The sequence below is a fragment of the Benincasa hispida genome, chromosome 9 (genome assembly GCF_009727055.1).
Source record: "Benincasa hispida cultivar B227 chromosome 9, ASM972705v1, whole genome shotgun sequence".
In the NCBI taxonomy this organism is placed as follows: domain Eukaryota; kingdom Viridiplantae; phylum Streptophyta; class Magnoliopsida; order Cucurbitales; family Cucurbitaceae; genus Benincasa; species Benincasa hispida.
In genome coordinates, this window is record NC_052357.1 from 24694338 (window position 1) to 24718347 (window position 24010).

At 37.7% G+C, this 24010-nt stretch overlaps 1 protein-coding gene across 2 annotated transcripts in view; it reads left to right on the forward strand.

The window, feature by feature from the left end:
• LOC120085088 (methylcrotonoyl-CoA carboxylase subunit alpha, mitochondrial) overlaps positions 1-23485 on the forward strand; it is a 39791-nt gene extending 16306 nt beyond the window's left edge. Inside the window, exons 13-17 of one of the 2 annotated variants that reach the window (XM_039040942.1) lie at positions 14326-14442; positions 14531-14776; positions 14887-14982; positions 19501-19554; positions 23164-23485. In XM_039040942.1, coding sequence (XP_038896870.1) covers positions 14326-14442; positions 14531-14776; positions 14887-14982; positions 19501-19509 — 468 coding nt within the window. In that variant the 3' untranslated portion in view covers positions 19510-19554; positions 23164-23485. Of the gene's footprint in view, positions 1-14325; positions 14443-14530; positions 14777-14886; positions 14983-19500; positions 19726-23163 lie in introns of those variants that run through there. The other variant, XM_039040941.1, reaches the window with a different exon arrangement.
• Positions 23486-24010: the final 525 nt, after the last annotated feature.

Sequence of the window (24010 nt, forward strand, 5' to 3'; positions counted from 1 at the left end):
AGTTAGCGAGGGCCAATGCACCCCCATGAACCCTGTAGTATAGAGCCGCTGCATTCCTAGGACCTCGTCCATCTTGCCCAGGTCTATTGGAAGAAAATCAGTTGTAATAATAAATTCTTGTAATGTTAAAGTAATAGATTTACATACCCTCTTGCCCTGAAGCGTTTCCCCATTGCCTATCACCACGCCATAATTTCCAGTGGTCGTTATTGTTAGCTTCAGCTCGTTGATCAACCTCTAGTGAATAAAATTATGAGTCGCTCCACAGTCTATAACAACAATTACCTCTTTTCCCCCAAGAGTTCCCTTCACCTTCATCGTTCCTCGCGTCGAAAAACCCATCATAGAATGCAGGGACACCTCAATGCCTTCCACCACTTCAATCGTTTTAAGTTTTGGCGCTTCTTCGTCTCTTCCTCTTCGGTTTGCTCCGCTACGTCACCTTCTGTGGTGATGAACAACATCAACTCACGATTCTCCCTCATTTTGCAACGATGACCGACCGAGTATTTCTCGTTACGACGAAAACAAAGACCCTTCGCAACCGTTCTCGATACTCAACGTCAGACAGTCGTTTGACTGAGGGTTCTTTCTTCATGAAGTTCCCTTTGACGGGAATAGTAACCTGTTTGTTAGCCCCTAACTTCATAGCTGTCACATTAGATTTCGTGGATGGGCTATTGCTTTTTGTTTTTGGTTTGGGCCTCCTCCTTTTCCAGCTCACTAATATCCAGTTCGGATAATGCCAACTTAAGTGCCAAGTTGCAATCACTAATCAGTTGGGCCTCGCGTATATTGGCGTCTAAGCCAACCGGGTGTCTACTGATGACCTCTGCACGTATAGCTGGGTCCAACCATTCAAGAAAGCGTTGACAAGGACCTCTTCTGCCATCTCCGGTAGTGGTGCCGAGTAAGTCATAAATTTCTTCACATAATCAGCGTAGCTGCCATTTTGTTTAATCCTCAGCAATCGAGCTTCGAGGCTCCCCTCCGTCGAGGGTCGATAATGTTTGAACATCCTCTGTTTAAGCTCCTCCCACGTTCCATAGCTCTTCAGTTATGACTTCACCTGGACCATTCCACCTCGTTTGGTGTGAAACTCACCATTGCCACTTTCACATTCTCCTGATCATTGAGTTCATGGATCTCAAAATAATGCTTGACGCGATATACCCACGATTCCGGATTCTCATCGTTGAAGACAGGCTTCTCCAGTCGCTTATACTTACTTTTATCAGTGCCTCCATTTCCCATATGGTGAGTAGACTCGACTTCCTCCATTTTTCCCTTGTTTTTGTTACGTGACCCTTTAGCAATCCTGATTCTTCATTCCTCTTCATCGAGCTGTTCTCTCTTATGTCCTCGGAAAGTTTCTCCACGCTCTTACAAAGGCCCAAGAGCAGGTCCTTCATAGATGAAATCTCCTTCTCTGTGGCTTCAACCCTCTCTTCGATCTGTTTCTGTGCCATTTGCCTTGTTCCCCCAGGATTGTAACGGCTCTGATACCAATTTGTTAGGTTCCAGTTCCTGCACTCAACTTAAACAACACAAGCAACAAAGAAATCCACCAGAAGAATAGGATATTCACCTCTCTCTAGTATTATTTATATTTCTAGTTGAGTGTTTACACAAAACTTGAAAGATTCAGCCACCAACAAAAGAAAGAAACAAGCAAGGATTAAAAAGAAAAGAAGAATCCAACAATGCCAATTCGAGAGGGCTAGCTTTCTCTCCTTCAGCTTAAGGCTGCTTCACCTTAAAACGATATCCTGCCCTCTATGCCTCCCTCCATTCCATTATAAAGCACAACCTCGTGGTCCCTTCCCCTTATGATTCCCTCATCTAAATGGTTACAATCTTCCTCCACTATCCTAGGAGTAATTTCCCTTTTACCCATCCTCTTGTATGTATGAATGATCGGGGGTCTAACACACTCCCCTTCACTTGTGGGCTTGAAATATGTAAAAGAGCCAAACAAGTGGAAATCAATATTAAATGGGGAGGAATCAAGTTTGTAGGGGTTTGAACATAGGACATCCTGAACCAACTTGCTCTGATACCATGTTGAAAAATATTATTTTCTCTTATTCCTCTTAGTAGAAAAGAGTTTTTTAAATAGAAGAAACACCTGATTACAAATAAGGAAGGACTAAAATACAATAATTAGAATACAATAAATGCAACGGGGAATTTTACAAAAAAGGAAATAATTAACACTCCTTCGTAAGGTAGTTTGAAAATATCATTCATGGCCAGCTTGTCAATTAACTTGTTGAATTGCCAATTTGCCACTTTGGAAGACCTTTAGTTAACACATTTGCAATTTGTTCTGTTGTCAGAAGGTAGGGAATGCATATTTTTCTTGCACCAATCTTCTTCTTTATGAAGTGTTTATCAACTTCAATATGTTTTGTTCTATCATGAAGGACTAGATTATGAGCAATGAAAATTGCTGACTTGTTATCACAATAAATGCGTATGGGCATTGTCTGAGAGCATTTCAATTCTTCCAATAGTCTTTTTATCCATATGCCCTCACAAATACCATGCACCAACGCTCTAAATTCTGCTTCAGCACTACTTCTAGCAACCACACTTTGTTTTTTACTTCGCCAAGTAACTAGATTTCCTCCAACAAAAGAGCAATAATCTGAAGTGGATCTTCTATCAATCGTACTACCTGTTCAATCAACATAAGTGTAAACCTTAATATGTAGGTGGTTATGCTTTTTAAATAATATACCTTTTCCTAGAGTACCTTTCAAATATCTCAAGATTCTACAAACTGCTTCAAAGTGAACTGACCCGGGAGCATGTGTAGGAAATCAAGCTAAATTATGTCGTTGTAAATTAGAGAATTAATTCAAATTATTTCCTTGTATATTGTAATTGTTTTTCTTTCCATATAAGTTTAGATTGATAGCTTAATTTCAACACATTGATTGAGATAGTCTTCTTGTATATATTGAGCCTTTCTCAATCACTCAATGAATAAGAGAGAGATTAATTTTTCCTATACTCAAATTCAGCATGCATGAACCAACTTACCATTGTAACTACAAAAGCGATGTTAGGACATGTGTAAGAGAGGTATATGAGTCTCCCACAAGTCTCTGGTACTTTTCTTTTTCTTTTACCTCTTTTTTAGTTGCAGCTACCAATTTTAAATTCTGCTCAATGGGAGTTTCTGCCATCTTGCAACCAAGTAAACCTGTCTCGTTCAATAGGTCAAGAATATACTTCATTTGGTCGACAAGAATGCCACTTTTAGACCTGGCAAACTCCATGCCTAGGAAATACTTTAAGGTTCCCAGTCCTTGATTTGGAAATTATTAAAAAGTTTTTTGACATTACCTATAAGTATGATATCATCAACATACACTATCAAAACAACAACCTTATCACTTCCAGTATTTTTATAGAATCGAGCACGATCAACTTGACTTTGACTGAATTTATAGCTCGTGACTGCCTTTCCAAAATGTTCAAACCATGCTCTAGGAGAGTGTTTAAGGTCGTATAATGATTTCTTTAACTTGCACACTTTGTTAACCCCAAGATTCACCTTGAAACCAAGTGGCAAGTCCATATATACCTCTTCTTCAAGGTTCCCATTGAGAAAGACATTCTTAACATCAAGTTGATAAAGATGCCAATCAAAATTAACTGCAACAGATAACAATTATGATAGAATTAATTTTAACAACCGGAGCAAATGTTTCTTATCAGTTCCATAGGTCCAAATGAACCCTTTGGCAACCAATCTGGCCTTGTACCTTTCAATACTACCATCAGTTTTACATTTTACAGTGAATGCCCATTTGTATCCCACTGTTTTCTTATCTTTGGTAGTTCAACTATGTCCCATGTGCAATTTTGTTTCAACGCATTAATCTCTTCCATCATTGCTAATTTCCAATTCAAATCATTTAGGGCCTCCTATATATTCCTTGGAACAAATAAGTCGGTTATTTTGGATGTGACGGCTTTATGACAGTTAGACAATCTACGATAAGAAAGATAGTTTGCAATGGGATATTTGGTACATTTTCGAGTACCTTTCCTATGGACAATTAGAATATCAAGATCAGACACATCAAGTAAAGGATTATGAGGAGATGAAGAACTAGGAGAACTAGGAGTAGTGTCTAATACCTGGATCTTCAGGTTCATTCATCGGAGCATTAGATTGGTCTTGCAATAAGTCAACTGTCTGATCTCAATCTCTTTGAGTCAATTTTTTCTAGTATAAACCTGTAGTTCAGAATTTCGACTTGTTGAGTCAGTTTGTAGTGTTTTTCTCCCTGAAGAAGAACTCTCCACGCTTGGCATTAAAGGACTAGAACTCATAATTTTGGGACAACTGATGTTTGGGAGAGGTGACCCAAAAATTATCTTCAAGGTTAGATGTCTCCCTTGAAGAGAATTTAGGCTAAAAATGGTTGACTTTCCAAAAATGACACATCCATACTCCCAAAATACTTATTAGTCAAAGGATCGAAACATTTGTAAGTCTTCTTATGAGAGACATAGTCTACAAAAATGCATTAATGGCTTGAGGATCAAGTTTGGTTTGAGAAAGGGTAGGAGTATGGACATAAGTAGTAAAACCAAATAATTTTATTGGTAAATTATAGAACAATTGGTCATTAGGAAAAAAAACTCTTTGAAGTGACTCAGAGGAGTTTTAAAATTCAAAACCTTAGACAACATTCGATTGATCAGATATGCAGCTGTAAGGATTGCATTATGCTACAAATATTTTGGAACATTCATAGAAAAACATAAGGACACGAGAAAACCTGATTGTGGCAAGGAAACACTAGGATTACTAGATGATGAATTGGTCTTTAGCAGCTTCAGAATTTAATCAAATTGCTGTTTATTGAACGGGTTGGAGTCAACAACATTAGCATTAGAGGTATGCTGATGAGAATTTCTCTCACCTTGCTTAGAACTTTTCCAATTCATAGGTTTTTCATGAAGTTTCCAACAAGTTTCACGCATATGTCGATGTTTATTGTTGTAAATCTCTTAGGTTTGAGAAAGAATCAAAATGCTCTATTCATTCACCAAAGATATGAATATATACAAGTGCACAAAGCATAGAAAAGGAAAATATCACAAAATATTTACAAGAATGGAAAACCCTAACTATAGAATTATAACACTCCCCCTTAAGTTGGAGCATATATGTTAATCATGCCCAACTTGTTATATAGATAATCTATACGTTTTCCATCCAAAGCTTTCGTGAAGACATCTCCTAATTGTTCTCCAGTCTTCACATATCCTGTAGATACCAACCCTTGTTGAATTTCATACAAAATGGCAATCAACTTCAATATGTTTAGTCCTTTCATGACATACTAGATTAGACGCAATATGAAGTGCTGCTTGATTATCACACCACAACTTTGTCGGTGTGGTGATTTCAAATCCCAACTCAACAAGAAGTTCATATATCCAAATCAATTCACACACAGATTGTGCCATATTCTGATTCTGCACTTGAATGTGACACCACATTTTGCTTCTTACTCTTCCAAGAAATCAAATTACCATCAACAAAAACACAATACCCTGAGGTTGATCTTCTGTCTTCTTTAGATCCTGCCCAATCGGTGTTTGAGAAATTTTCAATATTAGTATGACCATAATCCTTATATAATAAACCACGCCCGGGAGCAACCTTCAAATAACAAAGAATCTGTTCCAATGGAGCCCAATGATCAACTGTAGGGCATGACATGTACTGATTCACAATACTTATTGAATAGGCTATGTCGGATCGAGTCACTGTAAGGTAATTAAGTTTTCCCACTAAACTCCTATATCTTTCAGGATCTTTTAGCAATTCTCCATCTTTTGTGAGCTGTAAATTGGGCATCATTGGGGTATTACATGGCTTAGCCCCTACCTTTTTTGTTTCAGTCAACAAGTCAAGTACATATTTTCTCTGTGATAATAGAATTCCTTTCTTGCTTCTTATTACCTCAATTCCTAAGAAGTATTTCAACATGCCCAAATCTTTTTTATGGAATTGACTACGAAGAAAGATCTTTAGAGATTGGATACCTAAAGCATCATCACCAGTAATCATAATATCATCCACATATACGACTAATAAGATGACACCACCCTCAGATCTCTTAAAAAAGACTGAATGATCTAACCTGCTCTTCCGCATTCCAAAGCTTTCAATCACTTGACTAAATTTACCAAACCAAGCTCGTGGGCTTTGCTTTAATCCATACAAGGATTTACGAAGGCGACACACCGTTCCATTCCCCTCCTGAGCAACAAACCCTGGTGGTTGCTCCATATACACCTCTTCTTGAAGATCATCATGAAGAAATGCATTTTTAATATCAAGCTGATGTAAAAGCCAATGATTGATTGAAGTTAATGAAATAAACAACCTCACAGATGTCATTTTTGCTACAGGAGAAAAAGTATCAGCATAGTCAATGCCATAAGTTTGTGCGTAGCCTTTCGCTACGAGGCGTGCTTTTAATCGAGCAACAGAACCATCAGGATTGACTTTAACTGCAAACACCCATTTGCAATCGATAGCCTTCTTTCCTATAGGGAGAGAAACTAAATCCCAAGTACAATTATCATCTAAGGCAGTCATCTCCTCCACCATTGCGGCACACCAACCAGGATGAGACAAAACCTCATGAATAGTTTTCGGGATGGATACAGACTCTAAGGATACAATGAATGAACATGTGGAAGGTGACAAATGGTTATATGAAACAAAAGAGGAAATAGGATGAGCACATGTACGTTTACCTTTATGAAGAGCAATAGGAAGATCATCACTCATTTCTGGATCCAATGACGAAGAAGACTCTGGTACAGGGCATGGAACTGGAGGAGATTGTCGTCGAGTATAGACCTTAATGATGGGAGGAGAAGTAGATGTAGCCACAAGTAGAGATGAACCAGGAAGAGGATCGGAAGGAGAAATAACTGTATAGACAAGGAAATCATCCTCTAATTCCTTATGCTCCCCCTGACTCTTATCCGAAGAGAAAGACGGTGATGAAAAAAATGGGGTATGTTAAAAAAACGTGATATCAGGAAAGATTAAATATTTATTTAGACTAGGACAATAACACCGATACTCCTTTTGGACACGGGAATAACCAAGGAAAATACATTTTAAGGACTTTGGATCCAGCTTGGTATGCTGAGGCCGAACATCCTGAACAAAGCAGGTACAACCAAATATTTTGGGTGGAATGGGAAACAAATGTTACTTGGGGCATAAAGTACGAAAAGGTATCTCACCCTTAAGAATGGAAGAGGGCATGCGATTTATTAAGAAACAAGCTGTGGAAACATCAGCCCAAAAGGATTTTGGAGCATGCATCTGAAACATCAAAGCTTTGGCTATCTCAAGGAGATGACGATTCTTTCGTTCTGCAACCCCATTTTGAGATGGAGTATCAACACAAGAAGATTGATGAAGAATGCCATAGGCATCTAAATAAGACTTGAGTGTATAAGAAAAATATTCCTTAGCATTATCACTCCGTAGAATTTTAAGAGTACCACTAAACTAAGTTTGAATTTCAGCATGGAAGTTACGAAAATGAGAAAGTAACTCAGAACGACTTCTCATTAAATATAACCACGTAACACTAGAATAGTCATTGACAAATGTAACAAAATACCTAAACCCTCCTTTGGACTCAACAGGACATGGACCCCAAACATCAGAATGGACTAATTCAAAAGGAGCACTAGCTCGTTTATTGACTTGAGGATACGAACTCAAACTGACATGACTCACAATCTAAAGAAGATAAATGTTGAAGTTGTGGACGAAGACTCTTCAACACAGAGATAGATGGATGACCCAAACGACAATGCTCTTTAAAGGGAGACGACACGTTAGAGCATGTGATGGTAGTAGGTGTTTGTGGTTCAAAGATGTAAAGACCTCCAAATTCCTGCCCTTTACCAATAGTCTGTTTCGTCGTAAGATCTGAAATAAGCAATAACCAGGAAAAAAGGAGACACAACAATGAAGATCACGAGTGAGTTTACTGACCGAAATCAAATTAAATGAGAAATTTGTTTAATTTAAAACTGGTGACAAAGAAATTGATTCAGTGAGATGGACGGTTCTTGATCCTAAAACAGGAGTGGAGGTTCCATCAGTTATAGTGACATTAGGTGAAGAGGTAGATGTACAAAGGTTAGAGAATAAACTGGGGTTACTTGTCATATGGTCTGTAGCGCCAGAGTCAATGACCCATTTTGACGTGGAGGAAAGAAGGCATTTAGAAATGTTACCTGTCTCCGCGATGGTCGTAATGGGAGTAGAAGATGATGTCCTCAATGACTCTTGATACTGCTGAAATTTAGCAAATCCTCTGTAGAAATCGTAATTGACTTGTCAAGATTATGAGGAGTAGAGGCGAATGTGCAGAGGGTGATGGCATCCTCTGACCCTTATTCAGCAATCTTCTGCATTCACGTTTCATATGGCCAGGTTTATGACAATAATAGCAAACAATACCTCGACTAGGGTGTTTGCTATTATTGTCATAAACCTGTGAACAAGGAGAGATATCAACGACTGGCGGCTGAGAGCGAAATCCAACGAAGCTCAAGTGACCGGTGGCAGTGAATGAATGAAGATCAATCAACAACGGCGGCAGCAACAAAAGCTAGAGTTTTTTTAGGTTGTTAGAAAATTAGGATTTTTTTTTTTGGATTTTTAGGATTTCAAAACATTTACCGCTCTGATACCATGTTAAATTACCAATTGACCCAAAATCTTAAGCTAATGGGTGAGGTAAGTAAATTTAATTATAATTATTGAAAATAAAAGGGTAGAAGAGAAAAACACCAAATTACGTGGAAAACCCTATGCTAGGGAGAAAAAACCACGATAAGAGTTTTTTTATTAATTTTCTGATACATAGCACACACTATAGGGACAGGTATAAATAACCAAACAGTAAGAAACCCTAGACTATAGACACCACATGAAAAGACCAAAACACCCTGAGGGCTAAATCACAATTTCAACACTTCTCCTCAAGTTGGGGCGTAGATGTCAATGAGACCCAACTTGCTAATACAGGTTTCAAAAGTTTGTCTAGGTAACCCTTTGGTGAGAACATCCGCAACTTGTTGAGGACGGAACATAAGGGATGCAAATGCTGTCGTTATCTAGTTTTTCTTTGATGAAGTGTCGGTCAATCTCAACGTGCTTGGTTTTATCATGTTGAATCGGATTGTTTGCAATATTAATGGCAGCCTTGTTATCACAGTAAAGTCTCATCGGGTCATGACTTTCCTGGTGTAGATCTACCAGAACCTTTTTCAACCAAATCTCTTCACAAATACCCAAACTCCGAGCCCTGTATTCGGCTTCGGCACTGCTTCTAGCCACGACACCTTACTTCTTACTTCTCCAGGTAACTAAGTTTCCCCACACAACCGTACAATATCTTGAGGTGGACTTCTTCCTATCTGTAACAGAACCAGCCCAGTCTGAGTCTTTGTAGGCCTCGATGCACCTTTTATCATGCTTTCTGAAAACCAAGCCCTTTCCAGGTGAAGACTTCAGATACCTCAGAATTTGTGTAACCACCTCCATGTGTCTTTCATAGGGAGCCTGCATAAACTGACTGACTAAGCTAACTGCATATGATATATTAGGTCTGGTATGTGAAAGATATATCAGTTTCCCCACAAGCCGTTGATATCTCTCCTTGTTCACAGGAACATCATCTACTGATTCTATTAGATTGCAGTTGACTTCTACCGGCGTATTTGCAGGTTTACACCCTGTCGTTCCAGTATCTCTCAATAAATCTTGAGTGTATTTCCTCTGAGATACTGAGATCCCTTCCTTCGATCTTGCTACCTTCATTCCCAGGAAATATCTCAAGTCACCGAGATCTCAAACTCATCTGTCATTTGCAGTTTCAACCTGTCAATCTCTACGGAATCATCCCCTGATAGTATAATATCGTCAACATAGACAATCAAGACAGCTATTTTCCTCGGTGCTGACTTCTTAGTGAACAAGGTATGATCCGAATGCCCTTGAACAAACCCCTGAGATTTAACAAAAGTGGTGAATCGATTGAACCAAGCTCTAGGGGACTGCTTCAGGCCATACAAAGACTTTTTTAATTTGCAAACTTGATTGCCAAACTGTGCTTTGAAACCTGGAGGTGAGTTCATATATACCTCTTCTTCTAGCTCACCATTCAGGAACACATTTTTCACATCCAACTGATGTAGGGGTCAGTGTTGATTAACGGTAATGGAGGGAAGAACACGAATAGTGTTAAGTTTTGTCACAGGTGAGAATGTTTCTGAGTAATCCACTCCATATGTCTGGGTGAATCCTTTTGCAACCAATCTGGCCTTATATTTGACGAAACTTCCATCTGACTTATATTTGACAGTTAAAACCCATTTACACCCTACTGTTTTGTGATCTCTCGAAAGACTAACCAGATCCCACATTTTGTTAGTCTCAAGAGCTCGCATTTCCTCCATAATTGCAGCTCGCCATTCAGGAATTTCCAGAGCCTTGTGCACATTGCCTAGAATCATTGCAGTATCCAGGCTGGTGGTGAAAGCTCTAAATCTCGTAGACAAGTTACTGTAAGACAAGAAGCTTTTCATAGAGTGTTTGGTGCACGACCTCGTACCTTTCCGCAGAGCAATTGGCAAAACCAAGGTAGCATCAATCTCACTGATCTCGTCTGCCTGTTCATCTGTACCCATCTGTTCATTTTCAGTCCCCTGAGCATCACTTGGCGCTTCATTACAACCATCATCCCTGACTTCGCCAGAGTTCACTACATCACCTTTAACATATTCATTATCATTAAGACTAGGGGTACTTTGAGCCTGAGCCGGTTTTGGTTCTGGCTCTTGAACACCTTCCGGCGGGGCAACAGGGGGAACAATTTTGGGAACCATTTCCTTTCGGAGATGCTACCTATAGTATGTTATCCAAGGCACTTGTTTTGTAGAGAGGACAGACTCATTTGTTTCAGGAATAGGTTCCGGAAACAGGTCTAAAGGAACAGAGTAAGTGGAAGTGTTAGCCTCTTCACTCGAGATCTCCCCCTGAAGAGGACTAACAGGAAAGAAGGGTTTGTCCTCTAGAAAGGTGGCATCCATGGTGACAAAATACTTTTGAGAGGAAGGCTGAAAACACTTGTAGCCTTGTTGATGGAGCGGATACCCAACAAAGACACATTTTTGGGCCCTAGGAGCAAATTTACTCTGGTGAGGACCGTGATTATGAACGAAAATGGTGCACCCAAACACTTGAAGAGGAACATTTGGGAAAAGGTGAGTGGATGAGACGAACTCTTTAAAATGCTCTAAGGGGGTTTGGAATTTGAGCACACGGGAGGGCATCTGATTGATGAGATGAGTTGCAGTGAGTACAACATCTCCCCATAGATATGAGGGTAAGGATGCAGGTATCATGAGGGATCGGGCTACTTCAATGCGGTGACGATTTTTCTAGTCGGCCACCCCATTCTGCTGAGGAGTATAGGCACAGGAATTCTTGTGGACGATACCTTAGAGTTTAAAAACTCATGAAGGGACTGATTAACAAATTCACGTCCATTGTCACTTCGAAGAATGACGATTTTGGTATTGAACTGTGTTTTGATGGTGGTGTAAAACTGTTAAAAGACCGTCGTCAATTTAGACTTGTTGGTAAGAAGGAACACCCATGTAAGATGGGTGTGATCATGTATGAAGGTGACAAACCACCGTTTACCTGACACCGTTGTGACATTCGATGGACCCCAAACGTCACTATGTATCAGGTGGAAGGGTCGGGAAGGTTTGTAGGGTTATGAGATAAAGGACACCCTAGGCTGTTTTGCATGAATACAAACATCACAAGATAAAGATGGCATATTCACATTTCAAAATAAATGGGAAAATAGATATTTCATATAATGAAAGTTTGGATGTCCAAGACGAAAATGCCATAATAAGAAATCAGTTTCAGAAACAGTAAGAGAAGACAGTGAACAAGTGCTAGATAAACTCCTAGAAGAAGCATCCTCGGAGAGGAAGTAGAGCCCTCTATTATGCCGGACAGTGCCAATCATCTTCCCTGAGCTCAGGTCCTGAAACGAAACATTATCTAGTGAGAAAACGACTTTACAGTTCAAATCTCTGGTTAATTTATTGACTGATAGCAAATTATAAGATATCTTTGACACATGTAAGACATTCTGTAAAACCAGTCCTTGAATTGGAGATAAGTGACCCTTTCCAGCAACGGGGGCAAATGACCTATCTGCAATTCGTATTCTCTCATTTCCAGTACTTGGATAATAGGAGAGGAATTGATCAGATGATCCAGTTAGGTGGTCCATTGCTCCTGAGTCAAGAATCCAGGACTCATCCCCCTTAACAAGGAAACTAAAGGACTGAGGAGTACCTGATTGTGCAACGTTGTTGGTTCCAACTGTACTTGGATCCACATGGCTAGTCACCGGGGAGGCATCATCAACTGTTTCACCCACAAGGGCTCGACCAGATTTAGACTTATCATTTGGAGGGCGCCGCTTGCCATTTGGTGGACGACCGTGTAATTTCCAGCATTGATCTTTTGTGTGCTAGGGTTTCTTACAGTGTCCGCAAATCGGTGGAGACTTTTCATTTTGTTTGTCATTCTCTGGTCCAGCTGACTTGACTCAAAACGCAGCAGAGTCTAAGGTGGTGGTTGCGGTACCGTTTATAGCCCTGGTTCTATCCTCTTCTAACCTGATTTGTGAGCAAACTTCAATCAGGGACGACATTGGTCTTTGTCCCAAAACTCGGCTCCGGACGCCATCAAATTTCGAATTTAAGCTCGCCAAAAAATCATATGCGCGGTCAGCCTCCTCAATCTTCGAATACTGAACCTTGTCGACTGGGCAATTCCAAATTATTTTGCGACACAGATCCATTTCTTGCTACAACAGTGACATTATTGAAATAGGATGTTACGTCAAAGATGCCTTGTTTGCATTCGTGTACTTGTTTTCTCAAGGTATAGAGGTGCAGAGTGTTTTGTCTTTTCGAATATAGTTTCTGGACGGCTTCCTAAATATCCCGAGCTGAAGCTGAATACAGTAAGGGCTTCCCGATCTGGGGTTCCATATTGTTTATTAAAATCGAACGGAGGAGAGAGTCCTCCTCCTTCGAAATACGTTCCTGGGGATCCCAAGGTTCGGTCTTGGTATCTCTTCGGTTAGGTATCCGAACTTGTGTCGTCTCTCAAGGACCATTTTCACAGATTGAGACCAAGAAAAGTAGTTTTGGTTGTTAAATTTTTCTCCAATAGAAATTCCTGTAGAATTACCCACAGAACTAGACATAATGTTTGTAATAGGTAAAGCAGGGTAAGCGGTTACTGTTTCTGGCGAACATAATGGAAAGCCTGAATACGTATCTGGGTGACAGTCAGTCGAAGGAATTGCTGTGGATCTAATGGTTGCCCCGAGTGTCGAAATCTGCTGCTGCAAGTGTGCCAATTGTTGTTGTAAACCAATCGTTTCGCCAAAACCCACCGTGGGCTGTTGTTGCCCATAAAAACCCGAATACATTGACTCTGTTGGCGTGGAGGAAGTGGCTGGCTGAGCAAGGAAGTGACCCTGATGAACCAGCCGGGCTGACTGAACCGGGTTTGGCTGGACCGCCTGGTTCAGCTGGACTGGTTGGTTCAGCGCCTGGTTTGAAGGAGTGGTCAATCGACGGGGTTAGGGCTTAGGGCTAAACCAAAACGCCCTGGGCTAAACCATAATTTCAACAATAATATCTAACAATAATCCATTTATTACCCTATTATCTCATAGACATGCAAAATGGGGTTGGAAATATTACATCAAGAGGTGGATTTTGCTCCTTTCCATTTGTGGAAAGTGAGGATTCCCTTAAGACCAATTTAGGTCTTGAATAATGGAGCTCCCACCATCTTGGTATCCCGTGGAGGACTTTGTTCATGATTAAATTATGGATGGCAGTAGTTCATTCAAGGGCTAATGGTTATGGAATTTAAGGAGGGATAGATGAATATAGGGGTAAAGTGTAATTTTATGCATCTATAGTTATGGATTGGTTGTGAAGGGTTGACTCACATTTGGAACTTGTTCTTGTGATTTTTCTTTTTGTTGGCTCTTTTATTTGGTACAGCTTGTATTTATATATGGCCTGTTTTCTGACATTCACTATCCTTAATGATAGCAGCTCTCTTGTAAAACAAAATAAAAATTATATTTATTTAATTCATGACGCTGTTTGTTTTCAACACGTGTACAGACTGGAGAAAGTGGTTCTTCTGCGGTTGAAGTTAAAGTATCCCACCTTGGAAAACATAATTTCAGAGTTGAAGTTGATGGTATTATCATGGAAGTTCGCTTGGCTATTTACTCAAAGGTAAATGATGGATCTATTCCTACATCAATTCATTTCTCCCCACCCCATCTCCTTTTGGTTTTCTTCATTGGAACATTCTTGAATTCAGGATCAGACGAAACATGTGCATATATGGCATGGGTCACATCACCATCACTTTAAACAGAAGTTGGGGGTTAATTTAGCAGATGAAGATGAATCACAGCATAAGCCTGGTTTTGAGGCAGCATCCAACCATCCTCAGGGAACTGTTGTTGCTCCCATGGCTGGTCTAGTGGTAAAGGTTCTAATGAAAAATGGTGATGAAGTTGGAGAAGGGCAATCTGTGTTGGTCCTTGAAGCAATGAAGATGGAGGTTTGCAACAGAACTGCCTGTTTTTCAGTTTATTAATTTTTCAATGTTCTTTAATTTACTTTTAACCAAAAGCATAAGTTGTAATAGTTCCACTCTTGAAATTGCCTCAGCACGTTGTGAAAGCGCCCATGGCAGGACAAATCTATGGCCTACATGTTGCACCGGGTCAGCAGGTTTCTGATGGGAGTATTTTGTTTACTGTTAAGGTAAGCCATTTACCTTTATAACTATTTCATGGATTATATTTATTATCTTTTTGTGGGAGCCTTAGATGCATACATGTTCAATGCAATGAAACATAATAAGCAATAAGCAGATCATAACTGATTATGATTGCCATCCTTCAGCAGGCGGTGCAATTTCATATTTCTTGTATGCTTGTTATACCGTCGGCCTTTTCTTTTGCTTCCTATCTTCGGAACTTTTTATTCCAAGAATTTCCATTAAAGAAATATGGAAGTACAATGAGTGGCTAACATGAATCGGACTGCCAAACAAATTTGGATTGAAAATGAACTCATCCTAAAAGACGAAAAGCCATCTTCCAAAAGCTTGAAACTATGATTATTTTTTATTTTTGGATAATAAACAAAGATGATATTGATTAAGACAAAATCATACAAAAGGGGAGATGAGGTATCACAGCATGCCAAAGATTTACAAAAACGACTCTCAATTAGCGGATATACCAAAGATCGTAATTAGAAAAGGATTTAGAAATAGAACACTAGATGTAGAGAGCTCGATAAATTCCATAGCTTGTCAAGACCAGTCATTCTCTCTTTGAAGACCCTCTGGTTTCTCTCCACAAATTCCATAAGGTTGCCACTATAAATAAGCATTAGACCTCAAAATATGGGTTTTATCCTTGAAAGGAGATCCCAAATTAAGTTGAAAAATAACCTCATCATTTCTTTCGAGAAAACACCAAGCCCAAAACACTTCCGGAAGTCCCGCCCATAAAGAACTTGCCCAAGAGCAAAAGAAGAAAATATGGTGGTGTTTTTCTCCATTCAATCTGCATGACACACCATTTTGGAGATATAGAACAATTCAGCCTTCTTCTTTGAATAACATCCCCTGTATTTAACTTCTCTTGTACAAAGACCCATAGAAAGACACTTGGGAATTTTAGCCCTCCTGATCACCTTTGATTGATAAATATCAATAGGAGCCCGGTCAGTGCATACCTTCTTAGTTATAGGAATCGACTGAAAATTGACCATCTTTGTTAAGGATCCAAGATTTGAAGTCCTTTAAAGCTGATGGAAAGATTGACACATTGATTATGCCTTAAAATATACTGTAGAGGGCAAGATTAATTGTCAATCTCCCTACTATCAAAGTTGTTTATCTTTTATGTTTTCTAGCCTACACAAATGTTTTCCTATGTCTTTCCTTTCAAAAAGGGGGAAAAAAAGGTTTCCAATGAGTTCCAAGACCTTTGTTTCCAACCCCATTATCTATAACCTTTTTCTCAAAATTGGGGTTGCAAAATAGGCCCATTGTGCTGTTGCCACCACTGTTGGTTCCAGTGGGAGGAAACGTGGGAGGAACGTGGGAGGAAGGGCTACTTGATGTGCAAGGGGTTAGAAAATCGAGGAGGTGGGCAGAAGAAGAAGTGGCAAATGACAGGACGACAGGAGATGAAGTTCCGGGCAAAGGGTCGTTGCAAGTCTAGAGAGGAGAGAGAGAAGAGATTAGAGAGGAACAACCATGAAGGAACCGTCAAAGGAACCGTCAAAGGAGAGCACTACTGGCGGCAAGAATGGGGGTGGCCAAACAAAATGTGTCGGAGAAGAACTGGCTGGCGGAGTGGCGAACGGACAAGTAAACGACAAGGTACGAACTTAACTGATTTCACATACTCGAATAGACGAGATGGTGGGCAAAGAAAGGAGAACACGTGGGCGGTTGATGGGTTGGGATGGCAAAGAGACTGTCGAACGAAGAAACGGTGGTTGACGGAAACACAGGTGAGCGAAGACGCTGGGAGGACGAAGAGGTTAGGTGTGCTGAAATTTGCAGAAGAGGGTATACTGCGATGGACGAAAATGATGAATAAACGACATCGAGAAGTTGAGGCTGAGTTGCGAATGAAGGATTGGGGAAGACAACATGGACGATTCTGAAGGCCGAGGGGTATACAAGGCGGCGCCAAAAGCAAAGAGGACGTCAGCTGGGATAAAGACAAAGAGGAAGGTGGTTGGTAAGGAGTGTAACCTAGTGGGTAATGGCAGAAGAAGTCGTGACGATGGAGAAAAGGGAGCACTTGCGCGACAGATGGGGACCACTAACGTGTTAAAAGCTGATGGGAAGGAATGCCAACCGTAGCATTATGGGCTTAATATGTTTGTTTGGGCTGAGTGAGAGTGAAGCTCTGGAGACCCATGATTATATTCTGAAGGAAAGAAGAAAAGAAAATAGACAGTGGCAAAAATGGAAGGGAAATGAAAAGTCGAACCTTAATGCCATCCATGTGTCAACCGTTTGTGTGGAAGAGATATGGGATCGTGAGTTTTTCCTTCATGGACCGGACAAGCTATGCCTTAATGGGCCAAATTTAAGGCCCACATGCTGTCAGAGCTGGAAAAAAGGGGATTGCTTAATGGACTTCTTAAATGTGGGTTTCGGTATTTTAGTGGGGTGAAAAAACCCAATATAATCCACAAGAAATTGAAGAATTGGGGAGAAGGAACAGGCCACGGGTGTGTTGGGGAGGATTGTAATAAGTCAGATGCTAAGGGTTCGATTCTAAACAGTATGGATGGGGCCCAGTGCATTGCTAGGTCAGAAAACGAGGAAATAGTTGAAGATGAATTTTTGGTTGGCCGTTATCTTGATTTAAACCCAGAACCCGACCCGCCTAGGCACTACCACACCCATGTGATCTTTGGCCAAGTGTTCCTTGAGGTAAGCATCATCGTTAGTGGTTTTATTTTGGCTTCCTATCTCTGATAAGCTATGATAATGATGATTGAAATGTTGTGTGGCGAAGTGGGATGTCCAGATGACCGGACGGAGGTTGTTGGACTATGGACAATGGGGAAGACGCAACCAAAGCTGAAAATATACACGGAAGAGTTGCTGGAAAAAGTGCCAGCGGTGGAAGGAGAATGGTCTGGAGAAAATGCTGTTTTCTTTTCTTGTGAAGTGGTGGGATGACAAGTTCCAAGTGATGTGTCAGGTGATGAGGTCAACAAATCGGAAAAAGTTGCAGAAAGCCAGAAACATACTGGATTGGTTATGGGTTGGGATTGTTGGAAGCCCACTCTTACTTTTAAGAAAGATAATGTTTTATGGGCCCAACTTTTGAAGTGTTGCGCGTGTGGGGCAATCCAAGTGACAATGGGCCCAACCCATTAGAGGAGAACAACACCAATGGAAATGAAGAAAGAAGAATGTGGAGTCATGGGCTGAATTCAAATGAAGAAGTTGAAGCCCAAATTGCTTAACAAAGTTGAAGACATTTCTTTCAAAGAGGCGGGTGGTTTTGGGTTTACTGTTTTATTTCAATTTAAATCACAAATTGTGTTTTGTAAGCACACCTGACAAGGTGTTTTCGAAGAGCAGAGTATTGTAAGGACCCTAGTATAGAAATAAGACTATTTGGAGAATCTTAGTATGGTATTAATAAGGGCTATAAGGGTAATTAGATAGGAAGTTAGTTATTGAATATTGCTATAAATAGAAGGAATGAGAGTGTTAGGAGGGTGTGAAGAATTTTATGTGAGATTTCCTAATTGAGAATTTGGAGAGGATTCTCGACCCTCTAGAATGTGCTGAGGTATATTGTCATTTTTTTATGATATTGCAATATAATTCTATCTTTTAATTTTCTTGTTTGTTCTTTGTGTTCTTGAGTTCCTCCTATCAGATTAGTATAAGGTTATTCAGTCCCTTTTGATCTTTATTCACATAAATCTTATTGAAGGGAATTAGCTCTTTCCTCGAGTCTTTTCATGTTTGTCCCAAAAGAGAACGTCTAACTTGACCATAACTCAACTAGTTTTGGAGAAATGGCAGAAATAGAGAAAAATTAAGGGCATTTTTAGTCTTTTACTAGCATGGTGGCTAGTGGGCATAACGACGTGCATATTTAGGTAAAAGTATCTAACAACTGTAATTATTATTGTTTTTCATAAATGGCTTAACCATCAACCTTTATCTTCCTTTTTTTTTTTTTGATTGTTCGTCAATACAATGATGTAGATATACTGTGTGTTAATTTTGTATATTATTGAATAAATCAGAGTACATAATCAACCTCTTACAAGGTGAATCAATAGACATCAAGAAACCACTAAAGGAAAAGATATAAATGGAAAATACCCAAAAAAAAGAAAATAATAGTAGAAATAATAATTAATAATAAACTCTTAAATTTCCTTTTAACACTATTAGTTTGAAGGCGTTAGCCTTGACCATTTCTTACAAGGGGTAGTTGGCGATCTAGGGAGGTCTTGTGTTCAAACCCCTGCAATCTTATTTCCTCTTCAATTAAAATTGATTTCCACTCATTGGGTCTTCTTCATATTGCCTCACAAGTGAAGGGGAGCTCATGCTTTTGAATCGATTAGTGATTTAAGAATCTTTAATGTGGCTATGAAATACTTAGGCCCATTTTTTAAATGTTGTTACCACTTTCGAATTGGCTTGTAATAATATTACTTGAATTAAACTGAGTTTTGATTGATGTTGAAATAAAATTGTGGTTGGTGCAGAAAAACTGAAATAATGGAGCAACTCCTTTCCTGGCAATGGTAAATGTTGTTAAGGTACGGCTCATTTTAGCTTCTTACTGTCACGACAATTGAAGGGGTTCTGATCTGTCCTCACCTTTGTTTAGTTCAAAGAAATCTTGTATATGATCATTGTGACTAAATAAAAAAAAAGCGTCACCTATCAATTTAATAAAGTAAATTATTATTCTCAGGTTGTCTTCAAAACATCAATTCTCTCTCTCATCTCTGACTATTTTCTCAACTTATCATATACGCATCATTGTTATTCTAATTGGTCGTGTCGGACAGTCTGAAAATTTTAAGTTAAATGATAAGTTTTTAAGGCTGTGCTATTTAGTTATTTAGTTCTATAGTTTATAATAGATGTTTAAACTATTTTAAGATTATATTTATTGAGTTTAGCAATGTGAAACACACACACATATATATTTTTTACTTTTTCCTAACAAAGCTAGTATGTGTTTGAAATACTGCTTTTTAGAAACACTTCACATTTGTTTTCTTACAAACAAGTGCTTTTTTATTACTATTGGTTTTTTAAAGTGCATTGTTGTCGTTACTCTGAAGACTTTGAATTGAAGATTTTGTTCTTGCAAATGTGGAGATTTTGAATTGGAAGTAGTGTCGTCCCATCTTAAAGACATCAGGAGTGCTCAACCAAGCACAATCTTTGTGGTTTTGTTTTTTTTAAATAAATAAATTTTATAATGTTATGTTTATTTTTATATTTGTATCTACCTTTCCTAGGTATGAGTTGTATGACTGAAGATAGGTTTTGAAAAAGAAATTTGTTGTGGAAGTAAAATTTGAATTTGTCTTCATTCATTTATATGTGTAGTACAATCTCTAAAATAGGGTATTCTGATTCTCTCTTGTTTTTATGGTTGGAACACTTGTTCTCGAAGTTTGAATCTAACTTTGAAATTGTTGAAAGTTTTCATCTTCTCTACTTTGTTGATTTCCTTTGTCTTCTAGGAAGCTTCAATCTTCATAGTCTCTAGAAAGCATCCATCTTTGAAGTCTCTTGGGATTTGTTTTATTTTGGAGTCTTCAAAGTCTTCCACTTTTAGAAGGATAAGTCTTCAAAGTCTTCAAAATCTTTTGAGAGCTTCTTCAATCTTTTCAACTTAGAAAAATTAAGTTATTTTAATCTTTCAGACTTTGAAGTTCTTTTGTCGTCAAAGGAAGCTTGGATGTTTTGGTTTGGGTCAATTTAGGCTTTGAGCCCAATTGCTTTGATGGATTTGCATTTAAATTTGGGGTTGTTTTGATTTTTGTCAAAAATCGAAAATATTAAGAATTTTGGCAAAACTTCTGTTCCTCACACGACGAACACTTTTATAATTTCAAAGTTGCCCTTGGTATGGTCGGATAACATTATTTTTGAATAAGTGTAATTGCTATATATTTCGATAATATTCAGAATGAATTAGTCTGTAATTGCTATATATTTCGATAATATTCAGAATAAATTAGTCTCTAATTTGTATATCATCATTTTGATTTTAATTTATACTAAAACTTTAAAATTTACATTATCCTATTAAATTTTTATTATTTTAAATTTAGATTATATATTTGTTTTTTATTAAGATTTTACTCATTACTTTATACATATTACCATCTAATAAACCATATGTTTCATTTGAATTTTTATTATTTTTTTAATTTTTCTATTCACATTTTATTCATTATCATCTTACTATATATTATATCATTAATATGTCTTTTTTACAAACAAATAAGTATTCGCTTTGACAATTTTCTTCTTGTTGTTATGCATCTATAACGAGTTAGGCTTCTTGTTGTTTAGGCAACGAGTTAGGTTTCTTATTGTTTTTTCCTTTGTGGGTTCATAGGTTTTATAGTTGATGGAGTTATAAATACAATGTAATTCTTGAAGTTTAAATGAAAATGAAATTATGAATACAACGTAATTGTAAATAAACGAGAAGTTTAAATGAAAATGAAATTATGAATACAACGTAATTGTAAATAAACGAGCTCCCTTCCCGACTTTTCTTTTTCGAGTTACATTTGAATCTATATTTTATTATCAAATTAGATTTTATCCAACTACTTTTTGCATTAATCACAATAAACATAATTTTTCTGATTTTTCTCTCAATTTATATTATAGTTTTATCTTTTATTATCAAATTTGATTTTATCTAACTAACTTTCGATTTGTTTAAATGTTTGTTATAAATTCAATTGTATTTAAATCTTTTCTTATTGTTGTATACATATTGTTATCAAATTAATTTGATCTTTTCCTTTTTCCATATTTTTTATGTTTTCAAAATTTCATATAGAAACGCATAAAAATGACTTTTTGTACATAAAAAAAAAACATATAAATGAGAATTAAACTTTAAATGTTTGAAACATGTGTGTATATATGAACTTCAAATATAGAAAAAGTAACCAAAATATTTATAAATAATAGCAAAATTTTAGTCTACAGATAGACTATGATATTTTGTTATTATTTATAAATATTTTTAGCAGTTTTGTCATTTAAAATATTTTATCTATATATATTTTTTATTAGATTCAATATATTATTATTATTATTATTATTATTCACCCATCTAAATAAAATAAGATAACAAAAAATCATAAATCTTATCTTCTTTACTTAGCCGCCCCCCAAAATCTCCCTTTCTCCTTAATCTCATGTTTGCGATGATTAATTCAACAACACTTTCTTGAATTCCATTGTCTTTGCTAGCTTTTGGCGACTACCCTCACCAGGTCGTGGTCGTCGATCTTCTTCGTTCGCACACATGTTTCCTGTTTTGTTTCTACTTTGACCATCGTTTTCAACAATAATGTTTTGGGATTGATAGTGTTCAAAATTGGCTTTCAAGATCCTATGTGCAAACTGGTCACATGGAATGAAGACAATCAAACACAATTATATTTCCAATAGTCACATCATTCTGAAGTTATAATTCCTTCAAATACTTACTTTTTAACAACAACTTCACTAGTATAATCAACTTTACTCTTCCTCACTTTGAAGGAAGTCCATCGTTGTGGACATCCATAAGTTTCTAATGCCCCCATCGTCTGGTCATTGACTTCCCTCGCATACACGCATTCTATAGGCAGTCGAAGCGTTAAAAACCATATTTGATGATTTTTAATTTTTGCTTCTAGGATATTTAGAGTATATTTGTGGTTCTAGAATGTTTAGGTAGAGTGTATTTGTGATATTCAGGTTGTTTTTGAAGCCGCATATCTTTGCGTTCTCGTTTGTATTTAATTTGGTTGTTTTTAGGGTAGTTTTGTCATTTATTAATTAGTATTTTTTTTTTATTATATAAACCGTTTTGCTATCTTTGTAATTTTGAAATCTGTCATTTTTTCAAATAAAACTTTAAATTTTCTATTTTTATAATTTTGAAATATTTTTGTCATTTTTCCAAATAAATCTTTAAATTTTGCTATTTTATTTATTTGGATGAACTTTGACTAATTTGGGCTTTGGGCCAAATTGTTGCTGATTGGTGATATCGTATTCATAAAGATCACGTGGCATCATCTTGTTTTACCATTCTTTTTAATTTAATTTTTCGACATGTGTTAGTTTATAATCAGCTCCAAATTAAAACAAATAATTATTGTTATTTGTAGGCATGGAAAACTTCCACGCATTCGTCGTCGTCATAGGCTTCTCGCGGATTTGATTGTTAGTCTGCTTCTCTCAGTTTAATCTCAATTTCTAAGGGGACTTGTGCGAGAGTTACTTGTACCAAGTGATACCGAGCCTACCACACTCCTATGTCTAAGTTAGTATAGATACTATATACTTTAGATAAGCACCTAAAAGTCAGTACAAGGCTCTCATGGAGAGAATACTTACTTTTTCTCTCTGAGTCGTTGAATGAGGTTATTTATACTATCCTTACTTTGATATATGCTTGTAGTTACGTGTATCTCTGGGTGATGTCAGAATAGTTTGTAGTGCTCGACATTGTAGGACATCAGACTAAGAATGAATTGATTATTTCTCAAATTGATATATGTTTGCTAACTTGGTTGGTCGATCCAAACTTTGAGGCTATGACTTTTTCTTCTTGTAACGTGCATTTTCTCAACCAGTCTCTTAGTTTTAATTGAGCTTGAGTCCATGCCCATTTGTAAGTTTTGGGACTTATCTGAGATAACCATCAATATTATCAATCAAAATAATCACACTAAGTTTTTTTTTTTTTTCCCTAAATGGTCTTCACACATGACCATAGTATTTGTATTTTATGGACACTACAATTATTGAATTTCCAATTCAGGAAAAAAAGCTTATAGACAAATTGGCAATATTGAATAATAATAGAGATTCAGAGAATTCAAATCACAAAGCAAGAAATAATCACAAGCAATTCAAACTTAAGCTACAACTTTTCAAAGGACCACTCAATTCCATTGACCACAGAAGCTCATCTCCAACACTTTCCACACTTTTATTTTCTCACACCAGTCC